At 46.9% G+C, this 16187-nt stretch overlaps 1 protein-coding gene across 7 annotated transcripts in view; it reads right to left on the bottom strand.

Moving 5' to 3' along the window:
- Positions 1-16187, bottom strand: part of CRACDL (CRACD like) — a 121357-nt gene that overhangs the window by 25868 nt on the left and 79302 nt on the right. For 5 of the 7 annotated variants that reach the window (XR_004475660.2, XM_033401831.2, XM_049696205.1 and 2 more), the window contains 5 exons: positions 13524-13692; positions 12082-12141; positions 6523-6658; positions 6008-6172; positions 39-266 (listed from right to left, as the gene is read on the bottom strand). Coding sequence is in view for 6 of the 7 variants with exons in the window: in XM_033401831.2 (XP_033257722.1) it covers positions 39-266; positions 6008-6172; positions 6523-6658; positions 12082-12141; positions 13524-13692 (758 nt within the window). In the remaining variant the exon portion in view is untranslated. The remainder of the gene's footprint in view (positions 1-38; positions 267-6007; positions 6173-6522; positions 6659-12081; positions 12142-13523; positions 13693-16187) is intronic. The other 2 variants (XM_033401829.2, XM_033401833.2) reach the window with 2 other exon arrangements.

The following is a 16187-nucleotide window of genomic DNA, read 5'->3' as shown; positions in this document are numbered from 1 at the left end:
GGGGGGGGGACCCGCCCACCCTGCCCCTGCCCGGTTACCGAGGACAGACGCCGCATTTTGCTGCACCGCTGGTTGCGGGGTTTGACCAGGAGCTTGTGCTTGGCCGCAGAGTTGTCCAGGCAGGAGGAGAATTCTGGGGGATAATCGAAATCAGCCACGGGGGCCACGGTGCCGTCCGAGGTCCTGGGGGAGACGGAGGTGTCGCTCACTTGCCTGGAGAAGAGCTGGTCAGGAGACTGTGGCCGGGACGAGGAAACCACACAGACCTTCAGGGCACAAGGAACACACAGGCCAGGCCGTCAGCTTCCCCGAGGAAACAGTACAGCCGGCACATCAACCTCCCCTTTCACCGGGCTCATCTCTGGGCTGGGGGTTTGAAGTGTCGAGCCAAACCCTGCAGGCCCATCACTCATTTCCAAGAACCCGAGTCCTAGGTAGCCAGTAACTCTGCCTTCGCCCACCCACGGCAGCTGCACAGGTGCTTCAGACAAGTGCTCCTTTCTCCCATGACACCGACCAGCCCAATTCCTCCAAGGGCGGAGTCAGGCTTGGCCCTGTCTCTGGAAGCCATGGGGGGTGGCTCAAGGGTGTGATTTCACAGGCTGGGGCACAGCCCATGCCAAGCCCTGCTCTCAGCATCCCATCATTGCTCACTCTAGGGTTCTGTATCTTCACGCCTTCTCTTGGGACCATCTGGCTGTAAGTTACCCCTGTTAAGTCTCAAATATTTTACTAGTTCATACCTCGGCAGGAAGTAACTGAAAGGCAGCAAAGGGCAAAAGTGTCGCCTGGGAGGAAGGGGTTGGGGGGAGTCACGTGGAAGAGTGATGGTAACACCGGGTTCTCCTGCAAAGACACTTATCAGCATAAAGTAGCAGACAGGCACCCACCGCGCACCCGGGGGAGCAAGGTGCAGAGGGAGACCTTGGGAGGGGCGGGGCTTTAGTGACAACCCTGCCACCTGCAAACAAACACAGCTTTCTGTTCCAGCATGGTGCTTAATATTAGGGTCAAGTTCACACTTTTTCCCGAAGTGTTTTATTTTCCAGTTTATTTTACTAAGCGTCTTAACCACGTTTAAGTGTACAGTTCATTGGTATTAAATACATTCATGTCATTGTGCATCCTTCACCACCCACCACCTCCAGAACTTTTCCTCTTGTAAAACTAAAGCTCCATGCCCATTAAACACTAAGTCCCCGATCCCTCTCCCCCAAGCCACGGCACCCACCCTTCTGCTTTCTGTCGCTATGAACTTGACTAAGTACCTCGTATAAGTGGAATCGTACAATACTCGTCCTTTCGTGCCTGGCTCAGTTCACTTAGCGTAATGTCTTTGAGGTTCATCCGTCTTGTAGCCTGTGTCAGAATTTCCTTCCTCTTCAAGGCTGAGTAATATTCCACTGTGGGTATATACCACACTTTGTGTGTTCACTCATCCAGCCCAAGACACCTGGGCTGCTTTCACGCTTTAACTACTATGTGTAATGCTGCTACGAACGTGGGTGTACAAATATCTCTGCGAGAAACTGCTTTCAGTTCTTTTGGGTCCATACCCAGAAATGAAATGGCTAGATCATAAGGTGATTTTATGTTTAATTTTTCGAGGCATACTGATTTCCACAGTGGCTGCACCATTTTACAATCCCACCAACAGGGCACAGGGTACCAACATCTGTCTTCATGTTCTCTCTCCAACACTTGTTATTTTCTGTTTTCTTTTTCTTCTTTTTAACAGTAGCCATCGGAATGGGTGTGAGGTGGTGCGCTGCTTACATTTTAACCTGAGACCATACTTTTATGCACCGCACGATGATTTAGTAAATGCCCTCCTCAGGAAGGAAGCGGTGACAAGAAGACACAGGAGTGAGGGGCTCCCAGGGGCCCGGGTGCATCTCGCTCAGGGTCTTTCCCACAACCCTGGGCCACACAGGAGCACGTGCCCAGCAGCCTCCCCCACCAAACTAGAGGAGGAAACGGAAGGAAGACGCTGTTCGCAAGCGCGCCACTGACGCGGGGACCACCCGCTGCAGAGGAACGCATTTTCCCTGTTAACATAAAGTCCCTTGTATTTTCCAGTGCAAGTACAAAGCTTATTCCTGTCGATGGGGAGAAGACAATCACCAAAATGAGAGGAAAAATGGTTCTAAGTGAACATAATCTCTTTTAGTTCTGTGGTTTTAGCGATCGGGGTTCTTACGGGAATAAAACAGGAAAGATTATTTTGAAAATAAACCACAGGACACCTGGCCACGACTCCCTCCGTGCCTGTGGCTTTGGCTCTCACTGCTGTAGCTGATGACTCAGGAGGCCCCCTGCGATTGGACGGGAGACACCTTCCCCAGAGAGTCCTCCTTATAAGGTCACAGCAGGATGGGTCCATTTCACAATCATACAAAATCGTCATTTTCACCCCTGTGTGGAGGGACAGTGGATATCCACACTTGGTGAGATTTGGGGTTTTATTTTTCTTACTGCCTGGGACTCAGGAGAGCAGATAAGATGAGCTGCTTTGCAAACGCAGTGACTCCACCAATGAGGACGAATTCTCCTTCTGTGACAATGTGGGCCTTGGGTCACCCCTCTATAAACCCAAAGGACAAACATTCCCTGCCTACTCTCCACTTGGCTCCCCCTGCATTTGCACTGCCTGAGCGGATGGTTCACTCTGACCCTGAGGCTGGGGGCCTCGGGAGGAGCTGAATGTCCCTGACACTGGACAAGGGCCTCTGTCCCCAGACAACCCTGCACTGGCCGTCACGGCTGGTCTTCCCTATAGGGAACCAGACTCTCGCTTCTCTCTGAGCTGTCGTCCTGAGAGTCCTTGGGGCCTGGAAACACCAACACCTTCCCGATCGAGAACCAAGTTCCGTCTCTGATCAGTGAAGCAACCACTGATGGGGTGGGGTGGGGTCTGGAGGAGGAGGAAGAGCTGACCTGCATTTTTATCTGCGGGCTGGCGGCATCTGGAGCTCACGTTTGCATTGCTTGCTCCCAGCCCCCCAAGTTTCCTGGAGTCTGTGCTTCTGGATGATTCTGGAAGTGGATGATTTAAGAGTCTAAAAAGTGGCCCTTTGTTGGGGGAAAATATGGCTCAAAGAGCCCTGAGGAAGCAGCCTGGAATTCAGAGGCTTCTGTGGGGTGACCCTGGACACAGGGTCCTGGACACCCTGACAGACAGCTGCTTTACCACATTTGTCCTCAAAAAGAGAGGCCCTGCCACTGGGGGAGGGTGGCTCATGGGGAATGGGCCCCAGACACAGGGCAGGGGTGGCGGGCAGGCTGGGGGAAGCAGGGCAGGCACTGACCTCCCTGATCCCATTCAATTGTCTCCCAGGTCCCCCGAGGACACAGACCCAGAGGTGAGGGATCCAGCCCGCGGCCTCACCCACAGCAGGAGGCCTCGCCTTCTTTTGCCATCAGAGCTGTACCGTCTCCCCTGTTGTCTTTCCTTGTCACCCAGAGCAAATCAGACCTGCCAGTTTGCCACCTCGACCCCTTGTTTCCTACTTCATGGTCGGAAACCTAGATTAGGACCTCTTAGATGTAATTCTACCTTAAACATCACTAAAGAGATTTCCTCAGTCGTTACCTCACGTGGTAATGAGATTTTAAAAATAATTCCGTGTATTTCCTGAAAAACTCATCCCATCAGAAAATGTCACCTTGGCAGTGTCATCAAATACTTGTTAATGAAGACCTTTCTTCGTAATAATCTTCATTAAGTTCTCTGTCAAGCATGTGGGCCCGTGTAAGGCGTCACACAGGAAAAAACCCAACAGCCTGCAGTCCCATCCTTTTGGGGTTTAACGTGCCATCACATCAAATAGCATGTGTTACATAAATGCATTTTAAAGGGTGCTTTGTCTCCCCCTCTCGATCGGCCCCCTGGACCCAGAAAACTATCAAGGCACAACATATGATCACTGTGTCTTCAAAAACCATGATGATAAAGATGATAGTTTTTAAGTCTTAAAGGCTCAAATTTTGGTTTCCGATGAAGCTAGTGGATTGTTCCTACTACCCAATACTTGATAAATTCTCAGAACGTTTTTTTAAGATGACATCACTACCAAAGGAGGGGTGTTGAAAAGGACAAGGTCAGCCCTGCCCAGTATGAGTGGCTCCCAGTCAGCGGACTGTGGAATTTGTGCATTACGGTGCTTTGCGGGTTTGGGAGCTGGGCTCACTCTTTAATCCTTAACAGATTTAGAAGCTACCCGCTCTCCTGTACCGTCTGTCCCAGCTAAACGCAGAGAACCACGACGCCGGGAGAGTCAGAGAACTGTGGGGTGGAAGGAGGGTGAGTCAGTCAACAATGGCTCGCCAGACACATCCCCCCAACCACGCAGCCTGAAGCACACTCAGTCACATCCACTCCTGAGGCTGTGGCCACTGAGCTGCTGAGATGCGTGTGTCACGTGGTGATGACACCTTAACACGGCCATCAGACTGTCCACTTGCCCCTCCAGTATTTTAAGGTGCTAAGGGGTGCAGGGTGGGCTTGGAGTCCAGGCAATGGGCCAAATCTTCCTCCTTGTCTTCTCTGCTTTCTCCTCGAGGTGGGAGAGCAGGTGTGGGTGCCCTACTGCCCTCTGACCTGCTCGCAGAGCAAGCAGGGACAGGTTGACCCTAGGGCAGAATTCTGGAGAGAGGCATTCTCTGGCCTTCTGTGCAGAAACCCGCACCCTGGGCGTGTTCACTCTCAGCTACACCACAGCTCTTCCTCTGCCTTTATCCGTGGGGCTCTGGGAACCCACAACGGCAAACAAGTCAGGTAAATACTCCTCCTCCTGCCTTTGCAGGGGGGCTTCTGAACGTCCAAGTGGAAGTGACGGCTGAGTATATTTCAGAGCAGCACGGAACCTGCAGGACTTGCCTGAGGATGGCCCTCGACCAGGGCACAGGGACCCTCCAAGGACACACAGGGCAGGGGTGTGGCTATATACGTAATGGGTCGTAACACGGATGACTCCAACTCCATCCACCCCACAGCAAGGCTTGTCTACAAGGGGGAAATGATCAGCTGTTTCATCACTTATGTACTCATGTAACATAAATGATACGGATTTTATCACTGAGCCCACTGTATGGGCTCAAAATGGCAGCACCACGAGCTATATTGTTTATACTAGGGGTCTCCAACCCCAACCCGGTCGCGGATCGGTACCGGTCCAAGGCCAGTTAGGAACCGGGCCACACAGCAGGAGGCGAGTGGCAGCGGGTGGCCAAGTGAAGCCCCATTTGCTGTTCCCCATTGCGCACACTACCGCTGGAACTATCCCCCACTTCCCCTACCCCGCCACATCCCCCTCCTCGGCCCCGGTCCGTGGAAAAACTGTCTTCCATGAAACCAGTCCCCGGTGCCAAAAAGGTTGGGGACCGCTGGTATACACACAAAAAAGTTCAATTCTTCCTCCTGGATTCCAAAGGGGGTGGGGGACTTCTGGGATCAGTTCCCCGCCCTGCTGAGGTCAGAGACACCTCTCCTGCTTGTCAAACTTTCCCTGCTGCCCTGTCTACCAGCGCCATGCCTCACATTTCTACCCCTAAGCTAACAAGTTCTCAGAGTCCCAAACTCAGATGCAGGAGCCTAGACTAAGTCATATATGTTACCACTCCCTTCTCCCTCCAGCCAAATGTCATGATGACAGAAAACAGATTCAAAGCCGTTTTCCTTCTTTTAGATGAGATGCCCGGTCTGGTCATCTGCTCAGACAGGAAAAACGAGGTATAGGGTTGATTGTATCAGCCCTCTACCCACCATGGAAAATGTTCCCCAAACCATATCTCCTAAAGAGACCTGAATTTCTGCTCAAAGAATGAAAACAAATACAGTCCAAGGCCTGACAGCGGGTTCCAGTGACCTGGCTAGAATCCCTCCTGGCTGCACTGAGCCTGACCCAGCACGGGAGTCTAAGGGGAACACACACAGGGGCCACCGGAGTCCCCGACAGCCCTATGTGGCAGGCGCGGATGGAGTCGAGGTGGTGCAGGCTACACTTGCCTTTATGGTGGTGCCGGGGCCGATGTCGTGCAGCAAGGACATCTCTGGGGGGCTCCTGGGCAGACCGTCGTCCTCAGAGCTCATGCCAGCATCATCTCCCCGCCTGGCCGGAAGGCCCCCCGGAGGAGGTGGCAGCCCCATTTTCACATTACACTGTATTTTTAACTAGATCGGAATAAAGAACATTTGCTGTTGTTTTCGTCAGCAACTTTTCTCAACAAATGCTCCCACTGCAATTCATTCATTCAAGAGATATTTTCAGCACCCTTGCCTGGGGCAGGGAACTGAACTGCGAGTCTGCCACCAGCTCTGCCGCTGTCATCTTGAAAATGAGTGGTTATAACTGAGAATGAGGTATGGTCCAATTGTAACTAACTGGGTGAGTCTTGGGAGAGCTGCGACGTGCATGCAATTGGGCTTTAAAATAGATCAAGTAAACCCAGCAGAAATCATCTTAAGACTTCCCAATGCCTACCTGACATACGTACCCAGTGTCGCCACGGGGAAAAGTTTACCTGCAAAGCTTTAATCCGGTCACACACATTTTCTTGGGAAAAGACCCGCACCGGCCGAGGAGGGTCCTGTCCCGACTCAGGAATGAAAATACTGTCGTGTGAGAGGGCCCGGCTGCCCAGTGTGCCCCTTGACTCCCTAGGACGAAAGAAGCACTGTGACCCTCGGCTGGTCCCGGGGGTCTTGGGATGGGGCTAAGGGCACATGCTACAACAAGCCTTCAGCTGCATTTATTTTTTTTTAACTGCTTACGACTTTGGTTCATCCTGTCAAATACCACGGTCAATTATTAGGAGCTTTGTAGAGAGGGGGATTTTTCTAACAGATCTGAAGGTTATGTGAATTCCTTTCGTTAAGGGAAAAACCAAGGTCTGACGAGCTGTGAGGTCTAGGACAGCAGGCCTGCAGAGAGGAAGGGCTGGCAGGGGGCCTGGGCGGGCTGGCAGGCTGTGCAGACTGTCCTGGGTGCCCAGGGAGGGTGAGGTCTTTCCTTGTGGGCAAACATGCAGCCCCTCAGTGGGCTGGAGACCGTGTTTGCACAGCAGGCTGAGGGCTTGCCAGACGGAGGCATCCTTACAACGTGGTCCAAAACACACACGTCCACGGCTGGGTTTGAAAAGAATTGCGATGTGCAAAGCCACATCCTCATCTCATTACCTGATGTGATCTGTGCAACCCAGCCTGTGTGCCAAGGTCCTGGGGCGGAGATGGCGGCCCCTTCTGGCATCACCATCCCAGCCCCTTCCCCAGCCCCGAGCTCAAGGCTCCAATTTGGAACTGAACCCACAGGACATTCACAAAACGTGCTAAGAGGATGTGGGAGTTATCGTCAGATTTTCCTAGCGGCGCTGGCGGCCTGAACAATAGGTGGAAGGAGGTGACTGAGACACGATGATGAAGGAAGGAAAGCCTGTCCGAAGACGCTGCCACCTTCTGCACCAACAGCCCTTCCCCCACCCCAGCCCTGGGCATCCTGTCCTTTGTGAGGCATTAGGGACTCCTGGGTGTGACCCCGCCCCATGTCGGTTAGTGATGTTTTCTAGCTTCCTTCCAGCCGCTAGAGTAAGTTTGCAAGTGGGGAACCCACAGCTCACAAATGTCCTCATATTTCTGGGAGAGAGTGAGGCCGAGTGAAAGAACCAGGAGGGCCTCCTGCTAATGGCAGCTGTTGTTACAGAGATCATATGCACACCTGGGCTGCCCTCCCACAGCGGGCAGCCCATGGCCACACCCTCTGGAAACCATAATCACTGCCCAAACACCTCCACTCTGGGTGTAACTAGAATTCAAGACAGCTGCAAAGACACAAAATGCTATATGCTCAAGGCCATTGACTACAGCATCATTTATAGATGCAAAAGACTGGAAAGAGCCCACACGTCCCTCAGCAGGTACCTGAACAAACTATGGGACGTGATATACTAGAGGCTCTGCAGCTGACCAAAGGGGTGAGGGGCAACCCTGTGTGCAGGTAGCACCAGACTCTAATAAGTGAAAAATAAAAACGGAGTGCAGACAGTGCTGTGTTAGCTCTGTGTGGGAAAGGGGGTATGAACACATACAAACATATGTGTGTTTGCGTATATTTTTAAAAAATAGAAAGATAAGGAACCAATGAATAAAAATAGCCTCCTTTAGGGCTTCCCTGGTGGCGCAGTGGTTGAGAGTCCGCCTGCCGATGCAGGGGACACGGGTTCGTGCCCCGGTCCGGGAAGATCCCACATGCCGCGGAGCGGCTAGGCCCGTGAGCCACGGCCGCTGAGCCTGCACGTCCAGAGCCTGTGCTCCGCAACGGGAGAGGCCACAACAGTGAGAGGCCCGCATACCGCGAAAAAAAAAAAAAAGTCTCCTTTAAGGGGAAGGATAGAACAAGACGAGACTCAGGGTACCAAGGTTTCTACTTATACTTACAATGTTGTCTTTGAAACTATGAAAACATTTTGCATCGTTAAAAGACAAAATCAAACAAAAAGGGAAATCAGCCTCTAAAACTAGAAAACAAACAGAAGGAAACAAGTCTAATTTTATATCAGGTTGTCAGCATAAACACAGAGAAAAGAATGATTTCAAGTGACTTTCACTTGACATCCAAGTGACTTTTGACTCTACATCTGTAATAGGATAAATTCTAAGAACAAAAAGCACAAAGACAGCAAATTGTACTTGGTAGTCTTAGTAGCAATATTGGTTAAAAAAAACAGTGCAGAACAATCTTTATAGTATGTAACCTCCGGGTGGGAAGGGGGGAAATGAGATTATTATAAGTACATTAAATGATGAAGAAAATAAATAATTTTGTTAGTATCATTAGGAACCAAGATTTCCAGTAAAAGAGAAAAGTGAATTCAAACAAAGAATCAAAGAAGCAACAAGTCTGTCTAAATAAATTTGAACTGGAAATACCAGTGAATTAATGATTTATTTTTCTCTTAAAAAAACATATTTCCTAGCTACATCTACTGGAAAGGTCTAGAAGCAATGACAGCCAACTAACAACCATCAGCCCAGGCAGGCAGACTGTGGTCGCTAAAAACCATTTCACACTAAAAGGAAATGGCTGATTACAGGTCTACGGCAGGAAATGTACAAACAAACTTGGGATTTCTCATCATGCAAGAAAGCAAAGAATCTTCCAGAGACAAATGGGGTCATGTCAAAAGAACCAGGAGCTAGTCTGAAGTGACTCTCAGTAGAATAGGATGGGACAGTGTGAGCATAAAAATGAACAGAGACTGTCATGGGTTAGGGCACATCAAATATATAAAAATCCATGCATTCACAATGATACTCAAGAAAAAAAAGAAAAGAAAAAAATAAAACTCATCACTCAGTTTTGGAAGTTTGCTAGGGTACCAGGTCATTACTCTGAAGGTAGATGGATAAAAAGAGAACCAAGCATTACCCTGCTTTTCCTGTACAACTTGTATTTCAGAGCAACCAAGGAGTGGATGAAGGAAAGGTCTTCTGCATAGACGAATGCTAGCTAGCACATATGCAGAATGAACGATCGAATTTGAAAAACCACCATTTTACAATGAAATAATGGATCTAGTAATGATCAGCAGCAGGTGTAAAAACCATCAGGTGAAGGTTCGTGGATGGACCACACTGAGAGAGACCCCCTGAACCCACCGCTCAGTCTCAGCATCACCAGAAGTGGGACAAACAGAAAGCATGTGCCTTGTGATGAGATGTGACAGTAAGTATCCAGGACCGTCTTGAATCTAAATCTAATTAAATATCGAGATCCAGCTATCATTCTACAAGAAATGCAGAGAATACAGACATGAGTCCAATCATACCAAAAGCAAGCAAATCCCGATTGTGGGATATTCTCCATTTGATCAGTGACATGAAACAAAGCAGGAAGGGTGAAGGAAAATTGTTATAGATCAAGAGACTCAAGAAGCATAACCCCACTGACACAGTACATGGGCATCAACTTTTTAAACCCACAGGGTTTCATGTGGTGTGTCAGCCTTAATGTACCTTGGTAAGTGGACATTTCTGCCCGTGGTGATGGATGACAAGTTGCTACAGAGTCTAGAAGGCTCACGGACTCTTCAAAGAGGCTAAAGAGTACCTTTAAATTTTTGTCTCTTATACGGTCAATTACTCTATGACACAGGAACCAAGAATATATCATGGGGAAAGGACAGTCTCTTCAATAAATAGTGTTGGGAAAACTTGGACAGCCCCATGCAAAAGAATGAAACTGGACCACTATCATACCATACACAAAAATCAAAATGGATTAAAGACTTGAACATAAGACCTGAAACCGTAAAACTCCTAGAAGAAAACATAGGGAGTAAGCTCTTTGACATTGCTCTTGGCAATGACTTTTTGGATTTGACACCAAAAGCAATGGCAACAAAAGCAAATATAAACAAGTGGGGGCTTCCCTGGTGGCGCAGTGGTTGAGAGTCCACCTGCCGATGCTGGGGACGCGGGTTCGTGCCCCGGTCCGGGAGGGTCCCACATGCCGCGGAGCGGCTGGGCCCGTGAGCCGTGGCCGCTGAGCCTGCGTGTCCGGAGCCTGTGCTCCACAACGGGAGAGGCCACAACAGTGGGAGGCCCGCGTACCGCAAAAAATAAATAAATAAATAAACAAGTGGGACTACATCAAATTAAAAAGCTTCTGTGGCACAATACTGTAAATCAACTATACTTCAATAATAAAAAAAAAAGCTTCTGCACAGCAAAGGGAACCATCAACAAAATGATAAGGCAATTTACAGAATGGGAGAAAATATTTGCAAATCTATATCTGGTAAGGGGTTAATATCCAAAATATTTAAAGGACTCATACAACTCAACAGCAAAAACCCAATCCAATTAAAAAATGAGAAGATCTAAATAGACATTTCTCCAAAGAAGACAACAGACGGCCAACAGGTACATGAAAAGGAGCTCAACACCACTAATCATCAAAGAAATGCAAATTAAAAACAGGAGACAAAGCTTCAGATCTGTTAGAAGGGCTTTTACAAAAATGACAGGAGATAAGTGGTATCGAGGATGTGGAGAAAAGGGAACCCTTTTGCACTGTTGGTGGGAATGTAAGTTGGGGCGTCGCTATGCAGAACAGTATGGAGGTTCCTCAAACAAATTAAAAATAGAACTACCATATGATCCAGCAATCTTGCTTCTGGGTATTTATCTGAAGGAAATGAAAACAGGATGTTGAAAAGATATCTGCAGTCCCATGTTCATCGTAGCATGATTCACAATAGCCAAAACATGGAAACAACAGAAGTGTCCATCAATGGGTGATGGATAAAGAAGACGTGGGACATATATGCAACAGCACATTATTTAGTCATGAGAAAGGAGGACATCCTGCCATTTTCAACAACATGGATGGACCTTGAGGGAATCATGCTGAGTGAGATCAGACAGAGAACGAAAAATACTCTATGGCCTCACTTCCATGTGGAATCTAAAAAAGCCGAACTCATAGAAACAGAGTAGAAAGGTGGTTACCAGGGGCTGGGGGGTGGAGGAAATGGGGACATGTTGGTCAAAGGGTAAAAACTTCCAGCTATAAGATGAGTAAGTTCTGGGGACTTACAGCACAGTGATTACAGTTAATCATACTGTATTATATACTTGAAAATTGCTACGAGAGTAGATCTTAAATGTTCTCACCACAAAAAAGAAACGGTAATTAGGTGACATGATGCAGGTATTAGCTAATGTTATGGTGGTAATCATGTGGCAGCATGTAAACGTGTAAAATCAACACGTTGTACGCCTTAAAACTCCCATAACATTATATGTCAATGATCTCTCAATAAAGCTGGGAAAAAAAGAAAGAAAGCTCTTGTCTCACCTCTGCGCTGTTCTCTAAGGACATTATTTGCACTTCCCGGGTGTCATCAGAACTCCACCCCAAGCTTCCGCTCCTAGCATCACTCTAGCAAACTTTCACCAGTAACTGAAGACCCGCCCCTGCCAGGTGCTGAGAATATAAAGATGAAAGGGGCACTGTCCCCACTCTCCATGGGCTCTGGTGATAGATGACGGACCAGTGGACAGGTCATTTCAGCCCAGCTCACCCCTCCTGCTGTGTTCTTATTCCTTGGCTGGAGGGGCCGCTGAGTGTTCTGGTCGAGAGACTGGGCGGGTAGAGGCGAGTGTTATACTGTCCCTGGGGCTGGCCCAGTGAAGACATGTAACAGTGAGCGATTAGTACTATACGATAATGTCTTGCTCCCCAAGAGTTTGGAGCTGCCTTAAAAATGCGTGTATAGCCCGTCCTCTCCACTCTTCACAAGGTCACATGTGGGTGCCTCCTATTCCCAGCCAGCACCAGAAAAAAAAAACAACCTGAAAGACAAAGCTCAAATCTCTCCTCTTTAGTCGTTTGGCGCCACCAAGCGGTCAGTGTAATTTCTACTCCTTTAGAAACAGGCAAGGTAGACTGGTGAGGAAGGAGGGGACAGGACCCCATCTCAGCACGGTCTGTCTTCCAATCCCAGGGTCATTATGCCTTATCCTCAAATTAAGGAGCCCATGTTGTTTAAAAGAAACAAAACCTGGCATGGCAACAGATCTGGTTTTGGTTTTGTTTTTTCCCTTTTACTCACAGAAATAACTGCTGGAATAACCAAAGCATATGTATTATAACTATATTCTGATGAAGTACAAGTTACAAAAATACAGATTTCTTCCCTAGACTTCCCCATATTTCATACCTATTGAAATATGGGTTTCTGTTCTTCCTAACAATATTTTTGGATGATTTTTCTAAGACTGAACAGCAAGAAGCCTTCCCCCTACTCCTCTCTCTCTCTCCAGTGGAAAATTTTCTTATTGGGTTACTGAGGACTCAGGCTTAGAGAGATGTATTTTTCTGGTATAGTATCCAGGTCCTCAAAAGAGTTTTAAGTCAACTTAAATGAGGGATTACTTCCTAATCTTGCTACTTTCAGCTGTAGGACATTGGGCAAATTTTCCGAAATTTCTCTAAAGCTTGGTTTGTTCATTTATAAAATGGTATTTCTTACCTCCTCTTTCATAGTTATGTAGACTTATTTATTTATTTATTTATTTTTTGCTGTACGCAGGCCTCTCACTGTTGTGGCCTCTCCGGTTGCGGACGCGCAGGCTCAGCGGCCATGGCTCACGGACCCAGCTGCTCCGCGGCATGTGGGATTTTCCCGGACCGGGGCACGAACCCGTGTCCCCTGCATCGGCAGGCGGACTCTCAACCACTGCGCCACCAGGGAAGCCCTAGACTTTTAATATACACACCTGGCACATAGCGGGTACCTGATAATGTTCCCCTACCCCCCGCTCCAACTTTCTCCATCCCTAAGTATGAAAAGACAGAAAACACCATATCTATGGAAGAACCTCCAGTGGAATTACCTAGGAGGAAAGTAAGCTCAGAAACCCACCAAGTTACCACAACAACTAGCCCAAGTATTGGGGTCCTCCTGTGACCCCTCCTGCCCCTTCGAACACACAAGCCTGAAGGATGGAAAAGGCAACTTACTCCAGCTCATCCTCTGAGTCGTAGCCCACTGGCCCTGACTCGATGGCAATGACCTCATTCTTTGCCTGGCTTTGTTTCCAGGTGCTACTTCCTGTGGAAGAAGGAGATTCCTTTCTCTTCTTCTTCCCAAAGAACTTCTTAAACGTTTTGAATTTGGACTTTTTCTTTCCTATGCAAAAAGAATGCATGTGAGTATTTACCAGACATGTATGAGATGTGCACGAGAAGGAAAGTAAGATTTCTGTCCGTGCATCAATTATTCGCTCCTGAAAAAGTCCTTTTACCACACAGAAGGTTGTGAAGCACACAGCATACCATTTTTGCACACCTGAAAACACCTTGATTTCTGTCTATTTTGGACATTGAATAAAACAGCTTAGAAAGCTTTGGAGCATGATCACAGAACCAAGGCACAAGCAACTTCCCTCTTACTTGAAATCAACACTTTTTTAACATATCTTTCACTTCCTTGGTTCAATTTATTCCTAAAGAGTTAATTTTTTTGATGCAACCATGCTTTTTATTTCTATTACCATACATTTGTTTTGCCCATTCTTGAATTCATACGGCATATCCTGTATGAGTAGAATCATACAGCATATACTCTTGTGTGTGGCTTCTTTCCCTCCATATACCGCTTCTGACACTTTGCATCGTGATGTGTGCATTTTGCATTCTTCCTCTTTTTCTAAATTGCTAAGTAATATTCCACTGTATAAATGAAATCAGATTTTAATCCCTAAAATAAAAATAGTCAAAAGCAAATTTTCCTGATGAGGTAAAGCCCGTAAATGATAACCCAACTTATTTTCCAAAATAATCCTCAAGTGCTAATACATATATATATATGTATATATAACTGAATCACTTTGCTGTACCGCAGAAACTAACACAACATTGTAAATCAACTATACTTCAATAAAATAAATTTTTAAAAAAATCCTCAAGTGCCCATGATTTCGGCAGCTCAGCAAAGTCCATTCCTTTCCTTCTGAATATGAGAACTAACAACAGAAGGATGGAACATCACAGGTTACCAGGCTGCTGTCTAATATATCCTGAAAATTTGCTAACAATTGATTTGTTTGATAAGGAAATCATTCTGTAAGCTGAATTCCTTTTTTTATAAATTTACTTTTATTTATTTATTTATTTTTGGCTGCGTTGGGTCTTCATTGCTGTGCCCAGGCTTTCTCTAGTTGCGGCAAGCAGGGGCTACTCTCCGTTGCGGTGCGCGGGCTTCTCACTGCAGTGGCTTCTCTTGTTGCAAAGCACGGGCTCTAGGCATGCGGGCTCAGTAGTTGTGGCGCACAGGCTTAGTTGCTCCACGGCATGTGGGACCTTCCTGGACCAGGGCTCGAACCTGTATCCCCTGCATTGGTAGGCAGATTCTTAGCCACTGCGCCACCAGGGAAGTCCCTGAATTCCTTTTTAAAACACCAGGATCTTTACATTTGGTTTATGTTCATGCCCCCCTTGGGAAGTTTACATGATCTTGCCTTAATGTGGAGAATTTCTTAGGATTACTCTATAGTTGGAGTACCTATATGACCTTAGGTGGAGCAGATCCCTGCCCAAAAGGAAATGAGTTCTACAGCCAAGTTTTCTTAACTTACAGTGGAAGTTTCCTTACCTTTATAATCTCAAAACATTTATGTTGTTAACTGATTGGTCTCAAAGAGAGCTTATTATTTGGAAAGCCTCTTCAGAGTTTTTTGCATCTGCCAGGACACCATATGGCCTTTGCCTAGTTGACAAATAGGCACGCACCCCTGAAGGTCTGCACAAACACGCAGCCTCACGATCCTTTACAGTCAAAGAGGCTCCTTCAGGATTAAAGCAAGTGGCTACCAACACCCAGAGTACAGCCGCTGAACACTTGTTTGATTTGCTATAATTAGTTGGCCATCCACTGGGGGCCCGTTTGTGTTGTATCTGTTAGGCTGCTAGCCTTTTTCATTCAATTTCTTTAATGGTTATAGGAACTATTTGGGTTTTCTATTTCTTGAATTTGTTTTATTGTTTCATTTTTCTAGAAATTTGTCTTTATTTCCCACATTTTCAAATGCACTGGCATATAGCTGTTAATATCCTCTTATTATCTTAGCATCTGTACTATCTATAATAAAGCCCCCTTTTCTCAGCCCTGCTATTATCTGTCCCTCCTTTTTTCCTGGATCAATTACACAAGAGGTTTGTCAATTTCCTTTGCCTTAAAAAAAGTTTGGCTTTGTTCATTCTCTCTACTGAATGTTTATTTTTTTATTGGACTAATTTCTGTTCTAGTTTTTCCTTCCTTCCTCCTACTTTCTTCAGGTTTACTTTGCTATCTTTTTAAACTTCTTGAGATGAATACTTGGCTAATCAATTTTTAGGCTTTCTGTTTTTATAATACACACATTTAAGGCAATGCATTTCCTTCTAAATCTGTTTTAGCTGCATCTACATGTTTTTTCTTCTTTTTAAAAATATTTGTTTCTTTATTTATTTGGCTGTACCAGGACTTAGTTGTGGCACACTGGATCTTCCTTGCACCACACGGGCTCTTTTAGTTGCAGCACACTGGGCTCCTAGTTGTGGCATGCGGGATCTTTTTTTTTTTTTTTTTTTTTAGTTGCGGCTATTGGAATTCTAAGTTGCGGCACGCATGGGGGATCCAGTTCC

This window comes from Orcinus orca, chromosome 13 (genome assembly GCF_937001465.1).
Source record: "Orcinus orca chromosome 13, mOrcOrc1.1, whole genome shotgun sequence".
NCBI lineage: Eukaryota > Metazoa > Chordata > Mammalia > Artiodactyla > Delphinidae > Orcinus > Orcinus orca.
Note: the sequence above shows the minus strand (reverse complement) of the source record. Positions and strands in the feature narration are given on the sequence as shown.